Source organism: Choloepus didactylus, chromosome 14 (assembly GCF_015220235.1).
Source record: "Choloepus didactylus isolate mChoDid1 chromosome 14, mChoDid1.pri, whole genome shotgun sequence".
Classification (NCBI taxonomy): Eukaryota; Metazoa; Chordata; class Mammalia; order Pilosa; family Megalonychidae; genus Choloepus; species Choloepus didactylus.
This window is the reverse complement of record NC_051320.1, coordinates 87,873,568-87,896,333: the sequence shown is the minus strand read 5'-3', so window position 1 is coordinate 87,896,333 and position 22,766 is coordinate 87,873,568. Positions and strand designations below refer to the sequence as shown.

Below are 22,766 nucleotides of genomic sequence, written 5' to 3'. Positions count from 1 at the left end.
GTTCCTCTCTCCTCCCAGAAAATCCATGGCTTTGACACTGATGGCATCAGCCCATGCCACCTTCGATCCTTCTTGACTTGAGTTTGTCTAAAACACACCGAGGTCCCTCTGCCTCATTCCTTGAAGATTTTAGGTTCTGGCTCCTGTCCTGTCATGCTCTTGATTCCAGTATCCACCTGCATGACTTTCCTCTTCTCCAGCCCTTTTGGACATGCTGATGCCCCTGACTTTAGCACTTGTGCTACCCTTGGCCTTGATTGCTCTCACCCCAGGAGTCCTGCTGGCCTGTGGCCTGGTTATGGAGGCCTCCCTGCCCCCACCTTCTGGTAGAAAGCAGTAACCGTCCCAGCACTCCCTTCCACCCCATTCTGCTTTTTGGTTTCCATCTGGCAAAATTTAAATTTACTTGTATTTATTAAAATTTGTGGTCAAAGCTGGAACTTTGTTTGGCCTTCCCACCCCTCCACCCCCCATATCTCCAGCACCTAAAACAGTTCCTGGTGCCTGGGAGGAGCTCACAAAGTTCAGGAATGAATGAACGAATGAACACCAAGAGTGGAGTTCATGTGCATTTGCATGCATTGTCATGACTGCCTTTCTCTTCTTGACAGCCTTGTTGCCCACTCGCTCTTATTTGAATCTTTCGTAACCATGGGAAGTAGGATGTATTATATCCTGGAGTTACCCAAGAGGGGTCAGTTTTCAAAGGGCGAGTCTTGTCAGAGTAGCCACAGTAAGTGGAGGATCCATGACACATACCCTTAGGCCTGGCTCCAAGTTTTGGTCTCTTCCTCTTCACACCAAGCTGCCTCTTGCCTGCCTCATACCAATTCTCTGCCCACTTGCTGCCAGGCCACTTGCCTTAAAGAGCTTCCAGATCTTTCCAGCTGACTTCCTGTCCACTGTTCTTCCAGCTCGCAAAATTGCCCTTTCCATTGTTTCTCTGTTAAACATTCTCTGTTTCATGCTTGTCAGTCCTTTCCATTTACAGGCCTTAATTCTGGAGTTTAATGAAAGTGTAACATTTTCTCTATTCAGCCCTGTTGGCTGCTTCATGTTCAGTCCTCAGATGGAAGCTTTCCTCATCCCCATGGGTGTAAATGTTTAAGGGGAAATATTTCTCCTGGCTATGTGGTAAAGTCCTTTTATTCTCATGATTCTGTCTAAAATGATTATGCTAAAATTCCTTGTTATCTGTATTGACCCATGGATGTATACACAAAAGTTAAATTCAATCATTCGTTTATGCTTCCTGACTTTTTCAACAAGTGTCTGTAGAACACCTACCGTGAGCCGGGCAGTGGGAGACCGTAACTGGCATACCCCAAGCAGTCACTGCTCTCACATAGCTATGGCCTGACGGGAGAGTCAGACAACAAAGAGTCAAGCTTCTCAGATGCAGTTACAAAGAAGAGTGTTGTTAAGAAAAGGGACAGCATTCAGGGGTGGAGATGAAGGGCCTGTGTGGTGGGGTGGGATGAACGGGAGTCAGGGGAAGTTGGTGACACGAGCAATGAAATTGAAGGTGAAAGAACTGGTGAAAGATTGCTTCAGGCAGAGAAAGCAGCACATGCTAAGGCCCTGTGGAGGGACAGATGAACAATTTTGAGTCTCCAAGCATAGAAAAGAATGTGTAATCCATCAAAGTGGTGATATTAAATGTAAAATTGTAGGAAACTTGACCCTCTTTTAGGTTATTACTGTAAAAATTTTTATTAAGTAAAATATAGTGATACCCTATTAACACTAACCATGCGCCCGGCACTGGGTCTTTGATTTCCTGACATTTTTAGGGAATGGGTACTATTAGTGTCCTCACTCAACAGGGGAGACCCTGAGGCTTAGGGAGGTTAGGAACATGTTCCAAGGTCACGGCCCCGGGAGGGGTGGAGGCAGTTCCTCCCCACACCTTCTTGACTCCGAAGCCTGTGCCTGTATCCCGTGTTACCTGCCTGCTTTCATGTTTGTGAGTTTTGAATCACCCTGCATTTCCTAGTGTTCGCAGTCACTATGCTAAAATGCATAAAAGTAATTATTTGGCTAAATTTCTTAATTTAATGAGTGATGTGAACTCTAAATCTTTCATTTGCTCTTGAGTGGAGGAGAACGATCCCGCCGCCTTCCTTCCGGGGGTCACTGCCATAAATGGAAGGCTCTGCTTGCTCGGCAGGACGTGTCTTGCAGGAGGGGGAGCCAAGCCAGTCTTCCCGGAGCGATGCTATCGGGGCAGCTGTGGAACAGCTGCAAGAGCTTGGGAGTCGCTGAGGCAGCAGGAGCTGGTGGTCGCCGGCTCCAAGCCTAGTAGATTCAGCATTCCTGGCTATTGAAGTTGTAGGGGCTTAAAATAAAATATTCATGATAGAAGAACATGGCAAGCTGTTTTATGCAAATCTATGGTGTTTCAGGCCTCAGATATTTTTGGGTTGGGGCAATCAATGCCAAATGTACTCAAGAGTGTAAAAATGAAATTGCTGATCCCATGAATTTCCTTTGGTCTGGAGATTAATGTAAGACTGAATTTTAAAGACCGCTTTACCATAGTTTTTTAAAAAAACTTTCTTTATTGAAAATGGTCCAGTAAATGTGAATTTGTAATTGCACTTCTGTAAACTTAATGTTTGGAGACTGATAAGATTTTGGTATGTTTAATTCCGCAGGTACCTGGATACCTCTTTAATTGATGTTGATGTGCAACCAACTTATGTGCGAGTAATGGTTAAAGGAAAGGTGAGTATATCTCACAGGCTCTTGCAGTCTCAAAAACAGCCTTGAACTCAACTAAAAAGCTAAGCCTTGAACTAAATTTGTTAAAGTATTATTTAAATACAAAAGATAAGAGAGGCCCAGCTAGTGAGTTATTTTTAAGCACCTGGTTTTTATGAGATTTATATATCATGGGAATGGCTGCTAGCCATTGGGTGGCTGGATAAATTCGTATTTTCTGTACCTGTGTCTATTGGGTTAGTCTTCTTTCAAAGCTGATAAGATGATCTTATATGCTGTAGCTTATGCCTGAAGTTAAATAGTGCACTTGTTCCAGATTGGCAACAATTTCATTCAGAGCAACTGTAATTTTATCATTTTTGAAATAGCATTTATTTGCTGGTACTGATTTTTTATATAAGGTAGTTTGAAGACTTTTAAAATAGAAATATGATCTCGATAAAATTGCAAAAAAAAGGAAATATGTTGCTGTTTTATGATAAGAAGTTTTATCTATAAATTGCTTTTCATCCATGTCAACATAAATGGAAGAGTGAGTATTTCACTATGTGATTGATGACTGCTCCTTACATTCTTAATTAAAATATGTAAAATAGTTCATGCATATCAAGCATAGCCAAATATAATTTTTTTCTCCTAACAAATCAATGCACATTTTTTAGCTGAAGGAGGTATCTTGAAACTGTAATAAAAGTACCTCTTGAACTAACCCTTTCATGTAAGTGCTTAGTCTAGATTACACCTCCTGTTTATTTTCAGCCCTTTCAACTTGTCCTTCCTGCGGAAGTCAAACCTGATAGCAGCTCTGCCAGACGGTCTCAGACAACGGGACATTTAGTAATCTGCATGCCCAAGGTAGGCAGTGCTGTTTGAGTCAATTTCAAGTATGGCTAAGTTGGTTCCTGAGGGAACTTGGGCTGTCAGGGCTAATGTTGGTTTCATAGCAAGGTTCTTTTGGTTGAGAGAACCAGCAAATCTACTCACAGTGGCTCAGGTAGGAGAACAAAGAGCAGAGACTCTCTTCCCTAGTGCTTCTGGTCTGCTTCTCTCAGAGCCTGTGCAGCCTTTTCCTCTCTCTGCAGACTAGAGGTTGGGTGGGAGGTGGAGTGGGTAAATCAGATGGTTCTTCCACAGGGGTGAAGGCACCATCAAGCATGTCAGTTACATGGAAATCATTACTTACCTTACAAATGATTTGAGAGAAGATGTCGTAGGCCTTGGATCTCTAAAAAGAAAATTATGTTTGATTCCACATATTCAGTTTACTAGTTTTGTGATTTTGGGCAAATTACCCAAGCTTTATAAGCCTCCATTTCCTAATATCACTCTTAAGAGTGATAATGCACTTAAAATTAATAGCAGAAGATCTAAGATGGCGACATAGAGAGGAGTGGAAGCTAGTTAGTCCCCCTGGAACAACTAATAAACAAACAGAAACAACTAGTAAATAATCTGGAATAACTATGGGGGGACAAATGTGACCGTCCACTCATCATACACCAACCTGAATTGGGAGGAATGCCTAAGATCACAGCATAAAATCAGTTAGTAAAAACTGAAGATTGAAGCTGGGAGTCCTGTCCCCCCACGGCCCGAGCTGCAAAGCCTCATGGTGCTAGAGAGCAGCTCTCTCCAAGCAAGTGAATACAGCTCAGCTGAGCTCTGGCTGGTTTTTTAATTAACAAACAACTGCTCAATACAAGCTATGAATCCCCAACAAGCAGACAGAGGCTTTGGGTGACGACTGGCCTTGGAGAGCTGGAGGGTGGCCGCTGACTGGTGTTGAAGGGGGCTTTCTGTCCCTGTTTCAGCTCAGTGGAAAAAGCCTCAGCTATTTTCAGTTCCCAGCACTCTAACCCAGACGAGGGTGGAGATAGCACAGGCAGAGAAAGTCCATTCAAATGCTAATAACCTCTCCCTAGGGGTCTATCTTCCCTAACAGGAAAGAAGTGGGGCCCAGCTTCCATTCAGAAGCAGACCCCAGAGCCTGGGGGAAAACCGCCACAGGCCACACCTCCTTACACCAGTCTAGAGCTACAGGCTGACAGGTGCCACCTGCTGGGCAGAAAAGCACAGTGACCTGAGGCCTCACAGGTTGTGCCGATTTTCTAAAACCCATCGTCAGGGAAACCTGATACTGAATAGTTCTTTCTTCTGGGACTGGAGCCCATTTTGATCTGGGAAAACCTGATTGGGGTAACCAAGGAAAATGGGGTAACACTAAGAAAAATGAAGTTATGGCCCATATGAATCCCCAACAAGCAGACAGAGGCTTTGGGTGATGACTGACCTTGGAGAGCTGGAGGGTGGGCACTGAACAAACTTACACTTCAACTGAGATACTGGAATTTAAACAACTGAGTCAATTCAAAAAATTTAGGGAAGATATGGCAAAAGAGATGAACCGTATAATGAAAACACTGGGCGTACATGAGGTAGAAATTGAAAGTTCGAAAAACCAACTGGCAGAATCTATAGAAATGTAAGGCACAACCAAGAGATGAAAGACACAATGGAAACATACAACAGCAGATCTCAAGAGGCAGAAGAAAACACTCAGGAACTGGAGAACAAGGCACCTGAAAGCCTACACACAAAAGAACAGATAGAGAAATGAATGGAAAAATGCAAGCAATGTCTCTAGGAACTTAAGGACAAAACAAAAAGCAGGTACGTACTTGTCATTGGTGTCCCAGAAGGAGAAGAGAAGGGAAAGGGGGCAGAAGCAATAATAGAGGAAATAATAAATGAAAATTTCCCATCTCTTATGAAAGACATAAAATTACAAATCCAAGAAGTGCAGCATAACCCAAATAGAATAGGTCTGAATAGTCCTATGCCAAGACACTTAGTAATCAGATTATCAAACGTCAAAGATAAAGGGAGAATCCTGAAAACGGCAAGAGAAAAGTGATACATCACTTACAAAGGAAGCTTGATAAGACTCTGTGTGGATTTCTCAATAGAAACCGTGGAGGCAAGAAGGAAGTGGGGTGATATATTTAAGATACTGAAAGAGAAGAACCACCAACCAAGAATCCTATATCCAGCAGAACTGTCTTTCAAATATGAGGGAGAGCTTAAGATATTCTCAGACAAACAGAAAATGACAGAGTTTATGGACAAGATACCTGCTCTACAGGAAACACTAAAGGAAGCACTGCAGATAGAAAGGAAAAGACAGGAGTGAGAGGTTTGGAAAACAATTTTGGGAGATAGTAGCACAGCAATGTAAGTACACTGAACAAAGATGACTGTGAATATGGTTGAAAGAGGAAAGTTGGGACCATGTGGAACACCAGAACAAAAAACAAAGGATAAAGACTGAGACTGTGTAACTCAGGGAAACCTAGGGTGCTCAACAATTGTAATAAAAGGTACAAATATGTTTTTACATGAGGTAGAACAAATGAATGTCAACATTGCAAGGTGTTAAAAATAGGGTGGGATTGGGGGGAAAATACAATCAATGCAATCTAGAGATTGTAATTAACGGAAACATTGTATTATGCTTCCTTTAACATAACAAAGGCAATATACCAAAACTAAATGCATTTGGGGGGTGGGGAATAGGGGAAGGGTATGGGACTCCTGGCATTGGTGATGTTGTCTGACTCTTTATTCTACTTTAGGTTGATGCTATCTTTTCTTTTGTTGCTTTCTAGCTATCATGTTTGTTTTTTTCTCTCTCTCTCTTTTTCTTTTTTCTCTCTGCCTTCTTTGACTCTTCCTCATTCTTTGTGGAAGTAATAGAGATGTCCTTATATAGATAGTGGCGATGGTGCTGAATACATAAATACGTGACTGTGCTGGGAACCAACGATTGTTTACTTAGAACGGAAGGTATGGTGGGTGAACAAAACCGTCTTAAATGAAATGGGTTGATGAAGAAAGCTTGAGGGCACTATACTGAGTGAAATAAGACAGACACATAAAGGCAAATATTGCAGGATCTTACTGATATGAACTAATTATAGTATGTAAACTCATAGGCATGAAATACAAGTTACCAGGATATAAAATGAGGCTAAAGAATGGGGAGCGGTTGTTTATTATGAGCAGAATGTTCAACTAGGGTGAACCTAAACGTTTGGAAATGGACACGAGTGATGGTAGAATGTTGTGAGGATAACTAACAGTGCTGAAAGGTGTGTGAAGGTGCTGGAAAGGGTAAGCTCAGAGTCACATATGTCACCAGAAGGAAAGTTGGAGGTTAAAAGATGGGAATGTATAAAATAGTGAATCTTGTGGTGGACAATGTCCGTCATTAACTATACAAATTTTAGATATATCTCTCACGAACTGGAACAAATGTATGGCACTATAACTAGAAGTTAATAATAGAGAGGCATATAGGAAAAAAATATATATCTATTGCAAACTATATACTACAGTTAGTAGTATTTTAATATTCTTTCATCAACAGTAACAAATGTGCTATACCAAAACTATGAATCAATAATGGAAGGGGTGGTTAGGGGTATGGAAGGATTTGAGTTTCCTTTTTTGTGTTTATTTCTTTTCTGGAGTAAATTAGATTAAAAAAAGAAAAAAAAATTCGTAGCAGAGTGAGCACTCTGAATATTAGCTGGTGTTATTTTTATGACATGGACCAAATTTTTTTTTTTAAGATTTATTGCTTTATTAGAGAAATTGTGGGTTTAAAGAACAATCATGCAAAAAATACAGGATTCCCCTATGCCACCCTATTATGAACACCTTGCATTGGTGTGGAACATTTGTTAGAATTGATGATAGTACATTTTTATAATTGTACTATTAACTATAGTCTGTGGTTTAACTTAGGGTTCACTGTGTAGTATACTTCTATGGAATTAAAAAAAAATTTTATGCTGTTATCATCTATACAATCCAACATTTCCCCTTTTAATCACTTTCAGATATATATTTCAGTGCTGTTAATTACAATCATAACATTCTGCTACCATTACCAACATCCATTACCAAAACATTCCCATCATTTCAGAAAGGAACGCTGTACATTTTAAGCCTGAACTTCCCATTCCCTATCCCAAGCCCATTCCTTGGTTACCCGTTTTCTGGATTCTGACTCTTTGAGTTTGCTTATTCTAATTGTTTCAAATCAGTGAGGTCATACGATATTTGTCCTTTTGCATCTGATTTATTTTACTCTATGTGATGTCTTCATGTTGTCTAATGTATCAGGACTTCATTCCTTTTTACCACTGAATAATAATCCATTGTATGTAAATACCACATTTTATTTCAGATAGTATTTTAAGTAAAACTCTTTCTCCTGTTCTTATTCCACTCCCCCTCCTCCTCTTCTTCCTTCTTCTACTTCCTTTCCTTCTGTATATTTGCACTTTTGATATGGCCTGATAATCAGTTTGATTCACTTCAATTCAGCAAGTAGTCACGAGAGCCTATGCAGTGCCAGTTACTGATATAAAGACAAGTAAGAGACTATAGATGTATGGTCTTTAACAAACTCACAGGCTAGTAAGGGAGGCAGGATTATAAACAAACAGTTGCACTACAGTCTGAGAACAGTAAGGATTGTATGCAGTGGAATTACTGACTGTTCTGGTTTGCTAATTGCTACCATTTTGCAAAATACCAGAAATGGATTGACATTCATAAAGGGGGTTTATTTGGTTACACAGTTACAGACTTATGGCCATAAACTGTCCAAGGTAAGGCATCAATAGTGTACCTACACTGAAGGATGGCCATTGGCATCCAGAAAACCTCTGTTAGCTGGGAAGGCATGTGGCTGGCATCAGCTTGCTCCCAGGTTGCGTTTCAAAATGGCATTCTCCAAAATGTTGCTCTTGGGGCATTTTGTCCTCTCTTAGCTGCAGCTGCTCTTCAAAATGTCACTCTCAGTTGCTTTGAGGTCCTTCTGTCTGTGAACTCCTTTATACAACTCCAGTGATCCAATTAACACCCACCCTGAATGGGTGGGGTAACACTTCCATGGAGATTATCAATCAAAGGTCTTGCCCATAGTTGATTGAGTCACATTTCCATGGAAACACTCAGTCAATAGGTTCCAACCTAATCAACACTAATACTTCTGCTCCCACAAGATTGCATCAAAGATAATGGCGTTTTGGGGGGCATAATACATCCAAACTGACACATTCCACTCCCAACCCCAAAATGACATGATCTTTCCATATACAAAATACATTCATCCCTTCACAATATCACAAAAACTTAAGTCATTTCAGTAACTATACGTAAGTACAAGATCCCATCAAAATCAGTCACATCTGTGGTCTTGTCCTAAAGCAAAATTCCCCTCTGGCTATGGACCTGTGAAACTTAGAACAAGTTATCTGCTTCCAATATACAAAAGAGGGACAGTCATAGGATAAACATTCCCATTGCCATAAGGAGAAACTGAAAGGAAAACAGGGTTTAAACGATGAAAACATTTCCTAAAACCAGCAGGGCAAACTCCATTAGATTTCGAAGTATGTTGTATCCTTGGGGCTTGAGAGAGTGGGAGTCCAACCCTGTCCAAGGGCCTTCACAGCAGCCCTTTTTTCTCCAAATGCTGGGTGAGTGCTCCAACATATCCACACATTGGGGAAGCTACGTTCTTCTTGGCTCCACCCTCCTCAAGCATCAGAGTGCCACCCGGACTCTGCCTCTCTGGGGCAAAGGCTCTCCTCTCTCTGAACAGTGGGGTGGCAGCCACGCTCTCCCCAATCCCCAGGGAATGTGCTCCACCCTCTCTGAGGCCTTGGGCTGCAGCACTTTTTCTGAGCATAGAGGCAGAAGGCCTGCCCTCTGCCTCTGGGGCAAACTCACCCTTGTGCATGGGCTGCTCTGTTCTCTGTGCCCAAGACCTCTTGACTTCAGACCTCAATCTCCATGGCTCTGTCTTTGAAGAAATTTTTTCCTTTAATTTGTTCCTTTTCCATCCCCTCCAGTCCAGACTGGCAGTGGCTCTGTCTATATAGATTTTGCAAAAATCTTGTTAACTTGGCATGAAGTATCTAGGGGTCAAAACCATCAGACAACAGGAGTTTCCACAAATCTTTTCTGGATAACTCCATATCCAATCCTGGCTTATACTGAAATGGCGGTTGGCTTCCATGTTTGGTTAAATCCTCACATGGGGCTGCAGCTTCTGGGGTCTCACTTTTTGGAAGCCTGGATTTTTCCAGACCATCAGTTTCTAGTTTCTTCATAACCAAGAGTTCATTTCTCAGCTTATCTTGGTCCTGTGTCATTTTAGTGTATGCTGCAAGCAGAAGCCAGGCTACATCCTCCACATGTAATCTGGAAATCTCCTCAGCTAAGTATCCCAGCTTATCGTTTTCAAATTCTGCCTTCCATCTGACACCAGGACACAATTTTCCCAAATTCACCACCACTTTAAAACAAGGATCGCCTTTCTTCTAGTTTGCAATGACACATTCAAAATATTCATATAAGGCCTTGTCAGAAGTATCTTTAGAGTCCATATTTCTACCAACAGTCTCTTCAAAGCAGTCTAGGCCTTTTCTATCAAGCTCCTCACAGTTCTTTCAGAATCTTCCCTTTATCCATTTAAAAAGCTGCTCCAACATGTTTGGTATTTACAAACTCGGCAGCACCAGCACCCCAACCCTGGTACCAAAATCTGTTCCAGTTTGCTAATGCTGCCATTATGCAAAATACCAGAAATGAATTCACTTTTATCAAGGGGGTTTATTTGGTTACACAGTTATAATTTTAAGGCCATAAAGTGTCCAAGATAAGGCATCAATAGGGTACCTTCACTGAAAGATGGCCATTTGTGTCTGGAAAACCTCTGTTAGCTGGGAAGGCATGTGGCTGGCATCTGCTTGCTCGCAGGTTGCGTTTCAAAATGGCGTTCTCCAAATGTTGCTCTCTTGGGACATTTTGTCCTCTCTTAGCTGCAGCTCCTCTTCAAAATGTCACTCTCAGTTGCTCTGAGGTCCTTCTGTCTGTGAACTCCTTTATACAACTCCAGTGATCCAATTAACACCCACCTTGAATGGGTGAGGTAACACTTCCATGGAAATTATCCAATCAAAGGTCTTGCCCATAGTTGATTGAGTCACATCTCCATGGAAGCACTCAATCAATAGGTTCCAACCTAATCAACACTAATATGTCTGCCCCCATAAGATTGCATCAAAGATAATGGCGTTTTGGGGGACATAATACATCCAAAGTGGCATACTGACTTTACTTTGATAAGTCAGAGAATGTTCTTCAGAGGAGCAACTGTGGGAAAATGAAGGGTGAATGGATTTGTGAGTGGAGAAGAGGAAAGGAAGCAAGGAGGCAGGAAGCTGTGAGGCACATTCTGTGAAGGAAAAGTGGTTGTGTCTGGCTGTAGTATAGGATTAATGTGACAAGGTGGAGGAAGAGGAGGTTTGATGGTACACAGGAGAAAACATGGGTGACCTCAGGCGAAAACCTCACTCTGGATACAGTTTCAAGGGTATTTGGGAAACCAGAGTGATCACCACTGGAAAAATCCAGATGGGAAATTATATAAAGTTAAGAACTATAGGTTCATTCTTGAATATTTATTAAGTGCCTATGAGAAGCTGGGTACTTAAGGTGCTTAATGAATCAAGGTCTCTACTTTAATGAACTTGCAGCTAGAGAGGAGGAGACAGACCACTCACAAGTAAACAAACAAGATTATTTCAACTGGAGATAAGTTCTATGATGAACATAAATTGGGTCATGTTACTGAGCAGGATGCCTGAGGGACTGTGGTTGGCTGCTGTGAAGTGAATGGTTGGGGAAGGTCCCTGTGAGAAGATAACATTTGAACTGAGACCTGAATAATATGAACAGTCCAGGTAAGGCAGAGTGCAAAAAGAACGTGCTAAACAGAAGGAATAGCAAGTACAAGGGCCCTCTGCTAGGAGTGAGGTTCCTCTATTCCAGGAACCAGAAAGAAAGCCAGAGTGTCTGGAATGTAGTGAGAGAGGAGGAAAGTGGAAAAAGATGCCAGAAAGGTGGGCAGAAGCTACCTTGTATAGAGCCTTCTGAGACATGATAGGAATCTGAATGTTATTCTAAATGCTGTGGAAGCTATTGGTGGGTTTTTAAGCAGGAGAATGAAATAGTCTGATTTATATTTTTAAAAGGTAACTCTGGAGAGAGGATCAAAGGGGGGAAAGAGTAGAAGAGAAAACAGAAAAATGAAATGGTCCAACTGAGAGGATGATGACTGAGACAAGGATGAGTTTGGTGGAGGTAGTGATAAGCAACTGAATTCAGGATATATTTTGGAAGTAGTGCCAACGAAGTACAGGCTGTAAGGGTAGAAGTAAGTCAAAGATGCTTCCAAATCTTTGATTTGAACTACTGGGTAGATGGATGGTGGCTACATTTTCTGAGACAGGGGAGACTATGGGAGGAGTAGATCTGGGGAAGGAAATCATGGATTCATTTGGGCATTTTAAAATAGAGTTGCCTTGAATCATCCACTTGACATCTCAGGTAGGCATTTGGATATAGAAGCTTTGAGCTCAGTGGAGACATCTGGGCTGGAGATATGAAATTGGAAATTATTACCATATAGATGATAGGCATAGCCATGGGACAGAAAGAGATCACATCAGGACAACTTAGATGGGGGAGAGAAGGCGGCTCATATTTGAGCTGTGGGACATTCCATCATTTTGAGGTTGATAGAGAAGGAGCTAGCAAAGGAGACTGAAGAGGAGTGGCAGTGAGTTAGGAGGAACAATAGAAGTGTGTGGTATCAGGGAAGCCTAGAGAATAAACTATTTCAAGAAGAAGGGAAGAGGTTAAAGAAGATGAGGACACTGAGGTAACTACTGAATTTGACAAATAGAGGTTGCCAACAACCTTGATGAAAGTCGTTGTTCAGTAGGGCAGTGGAAATGGAACCCTGTGTGGAAAGGGTAGATAAGAGAATTAGAGATATGGAGAAGTTTTACTGTGAATGGAAACAGAGAAATGGGCCAGGGGCTAGAGTGGGGTGAGTGATCAAGGAAGGATTTGGGGGAAGAAGATGATGTTGTTAGAAGAAACATTTAGGAAATAGAATAAAAGACTCATTGTATGTTGAGTGGAAGAAGGAAGATGAAAATATGGGCTGCTTCTCCCTGGTAGAGCAAACTGTCGTGTTTGTGACTTCTACAGTCTGATAGTATTGCCTCGGCTGAGTATTAGATTCCCAGCCTTTCATCTCGAGCTGAATGACTTCATCAGAAGTTGTTTAGGAGCTCTCTCAGGCTAACATAGATAGATGACAATCCTGAAAGTACTTAAGAAAATTAAATTTTAAAAAATTAATTTGTTTATATGGAGTTTCTGGATTCCTCATTACAGGCTATCTGACTGACTTAGGCTGTTTCCTGCTGCAGGCTACAGAAACCCCAAACAAAACTGGTTTTAAACATAAAGAAATGTTCCGTCACTTATAACAAGATGCGAGAAGCTAGGGAGGGCTCCAGACAGGGTAGGGTCGGGCCTTTGTCTCGGTGCTCTCGGCTCAGTCTCCCTGATGTGTTAGCGCTGTGCTCAGACGGGCTTCCTCTCTGAGCTGAGCACTGGTGGCACCTGGGGAGACTCGCTTCCTTGTTCTTGCCTTGAATGAGAATTAAGGAATGACAGTGTCAGAGACAGAGACAGAGTATCAGAGAGAGAATCTCACCCTGGAATAAAAGTTCCTTTCACCTGATTAAGCCAGTTTAGCTGAAGAGCCCAAGTCTTGATTAACGTAATCCTGCATAATTGAACCAGTCTCTGGCCAAAGGAATGGTATTATTTTAATTTGTTTCCATTATTCAGACCTTGTCTTTGAGGTGGGGGCTGGGTCAACTTTTCCTAAGTCACTCAGGTTTCAGGGGGGAAGAGTAGCTAAACCAATTGAAATGAGGTTCTGTTGTTGAGGAAGAAAAGAAGAATGGAGGCAAGAGTGTCTCCCAAAAGGGTACAGATTTGATTAACAGATATGGTTTCTATAATGACTTAATCCATTTTTCCATAGTCAATTTTGCAACAGATTGATTATGGGTAAAGAAATATTTTGCAAGTTACACCCACATATTTTTGCTCTGAGGCAGTAAGGCAGCACATACAATTTGTTGTCAAGCAATAAAATGACAAACACGACTCTAAGAACCTTGTATTGTCCTTGGTGAATACAACAAATTAAGGAAATGCTTCTGTACTAATTGGAATATCCTGTAGGGAAATCTAAGATAACTTAATTACCTCAGTACTTTGATATAGACAGTTGTATGTCACTGATCATCAGCTTTTTGTGGAAACTTCCATTCTAATAGAAAAGCCAAAGTTTAAATTGGTAACCTATTTCTTACAAGGAAGTCAGGACATATGATTTCTGTATCTTTTGCAGGGTGCAATGCAATTGATCAGAAAGCCTCTGCCATCACTGCTTATGGATCTTTTAAATAAATATTTTATTTTGATTAACTTCTTTGTTTTTGTATCTATCTAAATTTTTCATGTCGAAAACACATGAAAAGTATAAAGAATGACTTGCCAGGGAAAAAGCATTTTAGAAATGCTTGGTTGAAGATGAGATAATTTACACAGAAGGACTCAGAATAGCTTCTTTTTCCCTCAGTAATAAACTGTGTGATAACATTTTACCTTTCCTTTAGATTTTAGGGTACTATATTACAGCAATATTGAGGTGTAAGAGCCATCCTTCATCATTATTTTTTTTTAAAGTAAGCAAAAGTAACCTTTGGAAAATAATTTCTCGACCAATATTAGTTGTTTTTCATTCATGAGTAATTTACAAGGACTATAAAGCCCAAGAACAAAAACATTTTCTTAAAAACCATTAAGAGTTAAAAATCAACTTCACTTATACTTACCATTAAAAATATGTATTACTGAGAATTAACATCATCTTAATTCCTATTGATTGAAACATTTGAAGTACTGAAATTAATCTGCTGAGCTATTCTATATGTTTAGACTTACACACCAGCTAACTGGAATTGGCTAAACCTAGCATTATCATGACTGAGGTATACTCTTGGGGTTTGTAAAGCATATGCATTAGATACAATTTCAATTCAGTCATAGAATACTGTTAGCAGAAATATCTAATGTAGTTCTTAGTAGTTTATAATATTTGGGTATCAACAGAATATCAGATTTGATGTATAATAGTTCCTTCTTTGTGATAGTATTTGTGAAGAATGCTGTGAAAGCTGACCTATTTGTTTGTGTTTATGTGTGTGATGTTATCATGTTTATTTGTGTCAATCCAAAGGTGAATTCTGTATTTATTTTCCAAGGACACAAAATTGGTAATTGAATCCACAAAGGCTAAGTAAGATAATTCTTATTAGACATATACTCAGCATTTTCCTTTTTTCTTACCCTTCAAGGAGGCTGGATCTATACAGATTGGGTACTGCCCAGAGACAGATTGCATCAATTCCTTTACCTTTGCTCCCTGTCATCTAGGGCATGGCTAAATGTTCTGTTGCTGACCTGCCAGTGGTGCTGCTTGTGGTGGGCAGCCCCCAGCTCACTTCCACATCCAGGTGACTGTCACGCATGGTAGCCTGCAGTATGAGATATTTCCTGACATCTGCCCCTGAGTCTGTGACATGGTATGGACTGATCTAATACACCAACATCCCCATCCCTAGCATGCTGCCAGGACTCCCCTGTCTCTACCTGCCACCTTGATAGCTTGGCATATGGGTGCCCCATCTCCTGGAATGCAGTCTCCCACCATGATCTCAGCGGTTGATGTCTTGGGTAGAGGTTGTGGATGGGGCAGTAGATAAAAGGTGCTCTGGCTTTCTCAGGAAGGTAGTTTCAGGCAGCAGAGGCTCAACTGCCCAAGTAATAGAAGAATAGGAAATGATGCTGTGTTCCATGATGCTTTTCTGAGTCCTACTCCACTGGTGGGTGCAATTTCTTCTTCCTAGATTTTTCATTTTCATTAGTCTTAGCTTTGGGGGTGGTGTGAAAAGAGACTCAATCTCTACCACCTAAGGTCTTTTGCTACATTAAATGCATCCAGTCAAGAAATAAGGATCAGTGGGTGTCATCTACCAGCCAAGAAACTCACTCACCTTCTTTGGAGATTTGGTAGTCATTTTTTCAACATGGCACACAGAATGATCATTTAAAAATATTTGTAAATTGGACCAAGTCACTTTTCCCATTTCATTCAGGGTTAAAGGTAAAGTCCTCTGATAATCTGTTCCATCCTCATTATCTCTCTGACATCGTCTTATGCCACTTCACCCCTTGCTCATTCCAGCCACGTTGGCTTCCTTGCTGAATCACTCCTACGCCAGGACCTTTGCACATGCTGTTCCCGTTGCTTGAATGCCCTTCTCCCAACTATCGCCATGGTTTGCTCTCTGACCTCCTACAGGTTTCTGCTCATGTGTCATTTTACCAGTGAGGCCTTTCCTGATCCCTGTATTTAAAAAAAAAATTCCTCCCCCACCCCAGCATTCTCGATCTCCTATTCCTACTGTATTTTTCTTCGTAAAACTTACCACCATCTGACATCCTATATATATATATATATATATATATATATATATATATATATACACATATATATATATTTATTTATTTATATTTATATATATATATTTATATAAATATATATATATAAATAATTATTTTTCCTTTGTCTGTATCCCCCAACAAGAATTTAAGCTTTATGAGAACAGAGATTTTTGTCCGTTCTTTTCACTGCTCTATCACTGGTACCTAGAACAGTGCCTGGGAAAGAGTAGGTGCTCAATAAGTATTTGTTGAGCAGGTTAATAAGTTAAAGCCCTCTTTAAAACACATTTTAATGTTTACAACAAGAATCTCTCCTAATTATTCTTTTTTTTTAAAATCCCCAAGCGTTTCATGATTTTTTCCCATGTTTGTTATTCTAGATTAATTTCAAAATAATTTTATCAAGTTCTGCCTCCAAAAATGCCATTGGAAATTTTATTACTATGGATTTAGAGGCAGCAGAGAGAGAGATGACTAAGGGAAGAGGCTCAGAAGCCAGAGAACCTGCGTGAAACATGTTTCTTCACTCAGCAGCTGTGTGACCTTGGACAAATCATTAATCTCTTTATGCCTCAGATTCTTTGTCCCCAAAATGGTATTAACAATAAATTCTACCTCAAAAGGTTGTTTTGAGGATTATGTAGAAATATATATGTAAAGCCTTTAGAGCAGCACTTGGTACATAATACACACTGCATCAATGCTTCCTATTAATTAATATCACTAATTACTAAAATTAATAATATTAATGTAATTATAATCATTATTATTATAGTTTTATGTTATATAAATATATTACTGTAATTGGCAAAATTCATGTATAATATAGTCTTCAGAGTATGTAATATACTGTATTATAATAATAATATTTAATTTATATTATTAAACAGAATTAAGATTACTGTATTGTTATTGTTTAGATTGCATTGAATTTATAGATTGTTATGGGAATGAATCAATATATTCTCAAAACTGACCTGTAACAATGTATGTTTCTCCATTCATTATTCTTATTTTATGTCCTTTATTAGTTTTTCTATAGTTTTCTTTCCATAGCTAAACATTTCTAAAGCTTATTTATCATTTTCATACATAAATTTTTTAGTTCTCATTTTGAACGGGATTATTTTCCATCACATTTCTAAGAGTTCATGTTTGGCCTTCAGTATCTTATTTTTTTAATTTGTGGGCTTACTAAATTATATGTTATAAACAGTTTTATTAGCATCAGCCTGGGAATATTTGGCATATGATCTCACCACAGTCCAACTTAACAAGATTGAACTGAAATTTTCTATTCACTGAGAGTCTTATTCACTTATTCACTTGCATCGAGTCATTAAATTAAACTCCCATCTAGATTCTCAATTGACAAGTTACAGGAACACTCCAAGAATATGCTTCCTGATTTCCTTTGGGTGTTCTTTCAGAATAATTAACTGAGATTAAGGAAGTTGCCATCTGAACGGAACAGAAAATACATTTACAACCTCAGTTGGTGAGTATCTTGCTTGATTTTGCTTATGACTAGCAAGAGGTGAAGATCCCTTGTTAAGGTCAATAAAACAAACCACAACTCTGAAAAAAATACAGTCTCAGACTCCTTTCTCTTTATTTGTTGGATGTTTATTTCCAAGCACTTTTTCTCTACTCAGATATACTTGTGGTATGGCCAATGTAAACTCACTTTTATTTTCTGTTAATTACAAATGGGTCTATTGTGCTGCCTGGTCATCTCTCTAGGTTTCCCAATTCCATTCTTCTACTCTTTTAGAACTTTATTCCACATCCTCAGCTCTTTTCTAAAACTTCCAATAATAAAATCATAGAAGCATCAAAAGATAATTTTTACGTACTACAACTATCATACCTACCAACCTACCTGCATTTATTTTCACTCACTTGGCCTTCCTTCCTGATTCTATGAACGAACTGCTTGTGGCCTATCCAACCCTCCAATTGTGTGTGAGATCCTATTTCCACTTGCCTTAGCAAGCCCATATTCCCTGCTTTCTGGAAATTCTCTTTTCTCTTTACTGTTTCACTGAATTTCCCTTCTCTGGATTTTATGTTAGAAAACATGTTGAAACAAGTCCCCTTTTAAAAGCAAAGAATAAAACAAAACAAAAACATCCCCTCCATCTATTGCCCCAGTCCCCTTTACATAAAAATTCTTAAAATGGACATCTAAATTTGCTGTTGCAATTCTTTTTTTCCAAAACCAACTCTAAGTATGCATTTTTCTCCTCCCAAGCCCACTCCACTGTAACATCTCTTCTTGACGTCTCCAGGGATCTCCACATTACTAAATCTAGTGCTTAGCCCTCTTGCTTTTCTCATTTGACATTTCAGTGGTTGGTTGTTTGTTTTGTCTTAATTGCTTACCTAAAGTTTTATGTTTTATTTGACTGATCTCTGTATTAGGTACTGCTAATGCATTGAAAACAGGAATTTCTTTGGAAATGGAAAAGTAATGACTGTTTAAAATTATTAGCAAATTGCCAGACATGAGATTCTTTTTTTTTAATTTCCGAAGTGTTTTGTTCACTTCAACTGGCTCAAATACCATAGATTATGGCTCAAATTCCAGCAGCTTTTTATACTATTAATCATTCCCTCCATTTTAAGCACTTGTTCAGTTGGTTTTGGATGCTTTGCTTTCTCTTGGCTGTCTTTCTGTGTTACTGATGTCCCTGCTCATTGGATGTCCTATGTTATTGGATGTTTCTTTGCCAGTTCTTTCTCATTTCCAGAACTCTAAAAGTTGGCATATCCAGCCACTCAGCTTTGGGGCCCATTTTCTTCTCTATTTATACTCACTTCCTTGACAATGTCATCTAATCTCTAGAGCTCCATCTTTTGATAAATGCCAACTAAGAAATTAGGAAAAAGAGTTACACTGAAGAAAACTTAGAAAGCTGAATTGCATATTTTAAAACATCTCATTAGCATCACTGCTTAAAAGCTAGTGAGCAAGTAATGGCTAATATCCAGGAGATATCAGGGATTCAGAACGAGTAACCACCATCATCCTTGTGGACATTTGCTGATCTAGAATTAAGGGCTGAGAGGATGAACTATGCTTTCAGTGACCATGCAGGGATAGGAAGGAAAAAAGTGAAAAAGTCGAAGCCCAGAGCCTGTGGGATGGGACCTCAAGTGACCCACCCCCACATTGGGATGTCACTCTGAAGGATTGTACTGTAGGAAGAAGGTGAACCAGAAATAAATCAATCCTCAGAAGGCCTCGCAGCCTAGCTTTTCATTATTTAAATGGTCCCACAACTGGATCTTGAACTTGAATGAAGATTTGTGGTTAGTCTTTGTGCATAGCTACCCACTGTACAGATTGCAAACGTATTATTCGCGTGCTTGTGTGAGACACTATGCTATTCCTTTGAGGAATAGAAAAATGAATTACACTTGGCCCCTGCCCTGAAGGATTTTACCACATATTCAGAGAAATGATATGTCCACAATACTAATTACTACTATTTAGTGAAAACTTCGTATGTACTGTGCTAAGCACTTGATATAACTTAATCCTTGCAATAAACCAATGAGATAGGGATGCTTATAATCAGCAATTTTTTCCAGTGAGGAAACTGCGGCTTGGTGAGGTTGTACAATTTTTCCAAAGATCAAAAGTTGGTAAGTGGATGATGTTACACTATTTTTAAAAAAGCACTAGATTGGAGGGGGTTTTAAGTTCTCTTCTGTCAGAAACCTCTAATAAGCATGTGATATTAGACAAGCCACTTAGGCTCTCACTCTTGTTCTCATAACAGTTAATTGTAAAGAATAACAAAGAAGCTACCATGTTTTGAATGTTTACTGTGTGCCACACACTGTGCTACATGCTTTAAATGTCTTATGAGGTATGCTTGATTATTAATCCATTTTAAAGAAAAAATAATTGAAGCCTGATGCTGCCTTAAAATGGAAGGCCATGTGTCCAAATGAACAAAAATGGAACCTCATAATTGCACCTATGACCAAAATTACTTTAGGATCATTAGCTGTTTAATATAGTACATAGCTTTACCTTCAAAATTTTGTTCCCAATATTTCTACTCTAAAACAAGGGGGTGATTTATGGGATTTTATGAGTGTCAGGAACTTGGCAGCATTCATTTGTCTTTGAAATTATCTCCATTTACAAAGTTGTTCAAGATCAACATTAGATATGATGAAATTTGTCCTTTCTCCCATTATTCTTTGTAAGACTCTCTTGAAGGATAGCCACACAGTTCTCTGGCTGCATTGTCAACAGAGGGGCAAGGAAACACATTATTTGCACGTAATTGTTTTCTTCAGGGTGATAGAGACCACATGCCTTCTCTCCAAACCCTTGCCAGCTTTCCTCTGCACCAGGTAGAGTGAATAAAAAATGCCACTTAAATAAGGAGATCTGTTATTTTCAACTAAATAAATGCTTGTCAAAATAGAAATAGAGCAGATACTAGATAAAGATGAGGCCTCAGCTGCTCAAAAGGTTATTCAGATCTCACTAGGAACAACCTGAACAGCTGACCTTGATCCAGGAAAGGACTCAGATTTTGAGGGCACTGGGAATCTGGAGCATCTTGCATTGCCAGGTGAGCTCTTCCCCGCAGTGGGCTTTGCGGAAGAATCACATCTAGAAATAGATCAAGGAATTGCATCTTATTTTCTATTTAATTCCCTTATTCATTCCCTTAAGGCTGTATAAAGTCTTTATAAGAAAATAGAAGAGGAGGTGAGGCTAGCTGTCTGCTGATAAAGCAACGACCTCATCCCTGACTGATGACTCCAAGTGCAGTTGTTTTGTGTGATCCGGTTTCAAAGCTTCCACAAAATTGCGAAGCTGCCACTTAAAATGGGCTCTGCCTCTCTCTTAACTGTTGGTTGTCGGAGTGGGTGACAGGTCACTCTTCTAATTGCCAGCAAATGAGCAAGGAAAGGTGAGGTCAGGCAGCAGTTCAAGCCACCTGGAAGATACCGTTGGCTGTTTTAATTATCTGAAGCATCTGAGGAGCACAAAATCTGCATTCCTTCAAGGATGGTACCAAGCCAATCCTTCCATCATTCTGGATCCTTACATGGGGAAGCAGAAGAGGGAGCATTGCTTTTTTCCAGTCCAGGGTTCCTGATTTTTAGGTTTTTCTTCTAAGCAGGGAGGCTGGAATAGACCAGGCAAGGATGCATGATATTTAACTATATGTGCTGTCACCTAAAGTGAAACTCTCACCTGGGTCAGTAGGAAAAGTAAGAGGTCATCGGTATTTAGCATGCAAGTCCTACAAAAGGGTTAACCTTCAGGACTTGGATTTTGTCTATGGCACAAAACCCTCCCAAACACATTCAGACCTTTTTCCAAGGTGGTGCTAATGAGACTGCCTGGGCACCACCCTGTCTGCTAGTTGCTGCATTTGCATGTGGTTTTTGTCACCCTGAGGTCCAGTTGCTAGGGCAACAAGGAGTGGAGATGGACTAACATTTCCAGAGATTATCTTTATAATTCTGGTAAAGAATCTGTTCTCAGAAAAGAAGAGGGAGGAAGTGGCAAGACGAGAATGTGTAGTGGTGGTGAGGAGAGTGAATTCAGAAGTGGAGTGTGGGTGGCTCTCATTTCTTGGAAAACTTGGAAACACTTCTGCTGGCAGGAAGGGTTGGCATGAACATCTGAAAGAAAGAAGGTTTATGTTTCCCATTGTTTTAGAAATTGTATAAGGTATGGGAAAGCCAATGATAACAAAGATAAAGCTTGGTGGCAACACTGACCTCTCTCTCTCTCTCTCATGCCCCACATTCAACCCATCAGCAAACCCAATTGGTTCTACCCCCAAAATATGTTCTAATCTGATCACTTCTTGCCTCCACCTTCACCAGCCTTGACCAGCCTTGTCCCACCATCATCCTTCCTGTCCTGGATCACTGCAGCAGCCTTCGAGTGGGTTTCCCTTTTTCTATGCCAACCTGTTAGTTTATTCTCAATACTGCAGCCCAAAGGATCTTTTAAACAAAAGTCACATGATGTCCTACCTCTGCTCAGGATGCTCCAAGAGCTTCCCATTGTACTCAGAGTACAAGCCAAGGTCCTCACCAATGGTCCCAAGGCCGGTGGTGATCTGGGCCTCCGTAATTTCCAAGACATCATTTCTACCTGCTCTCCCATTTGCTCCGCTTTGGGCTCACTGTCCCCACTGCAGTTCTATCTGCCAGAAAAAATATCTTCCCCAGCTCCCAGCAGGACTTGTTCCCTCACCTCCTTTGGATCTTCCCTCAAATATTTCCTCAGGAAGGTTTTCCCTGACACTGTATTTAATATTGCAGCCCCCACCTCCAGGCCCCTTTGCTGTCACCTTTTTCTCCATAGCAGAGTGTGCCATGTATTCGTCAGTTATCTGTCTCCCCTCACTAGAATGGAGGCTCTATGAGGGCAGGAGTTTCTGTGAGTTTTATTCATTCCTGATTCCCCATGACCTAGAACATTTCCCAGCCCATAGCCTGAGTGAATGATGAAGAAGCAAGAATAATCGTGA

General features: G+C 40.1%; 1 protein-coding gene across 4 annotated transcripts in view; it reads left to right on the top strand.

The window, feature by feature from the left end:
- The window catches only part of LRRC6 (leucine rich repeat containing 6), a 121,706-nt gene that overhangs the window by 71,860 nt on the left and 27,080 nt on the right, over positions 1-22,766 (top strand). For 2 of the 4 annotated variants that reach the window (XM_037803477.1, XM_037803479.1), the window contains exons 9-10: positions 2,658-2,727; positions 3,484-3,579. In XM_037803477.1, the coding sequence (XP_037659405.1) occupies positions 2,658-2,727; positions 3,484-3,579 (166 nt within the window). Of the gene's footprint in view, positions 1-2,657; positions 2,728-3,483; positions 3,580-16,622; positions 16,955-17,672; positions 17,722-22,766 lie in introns of those variants that run through there. The other 2 variants (XM_037803480.1, XM_037803478.1) reach the window with 2 other exon arrangements.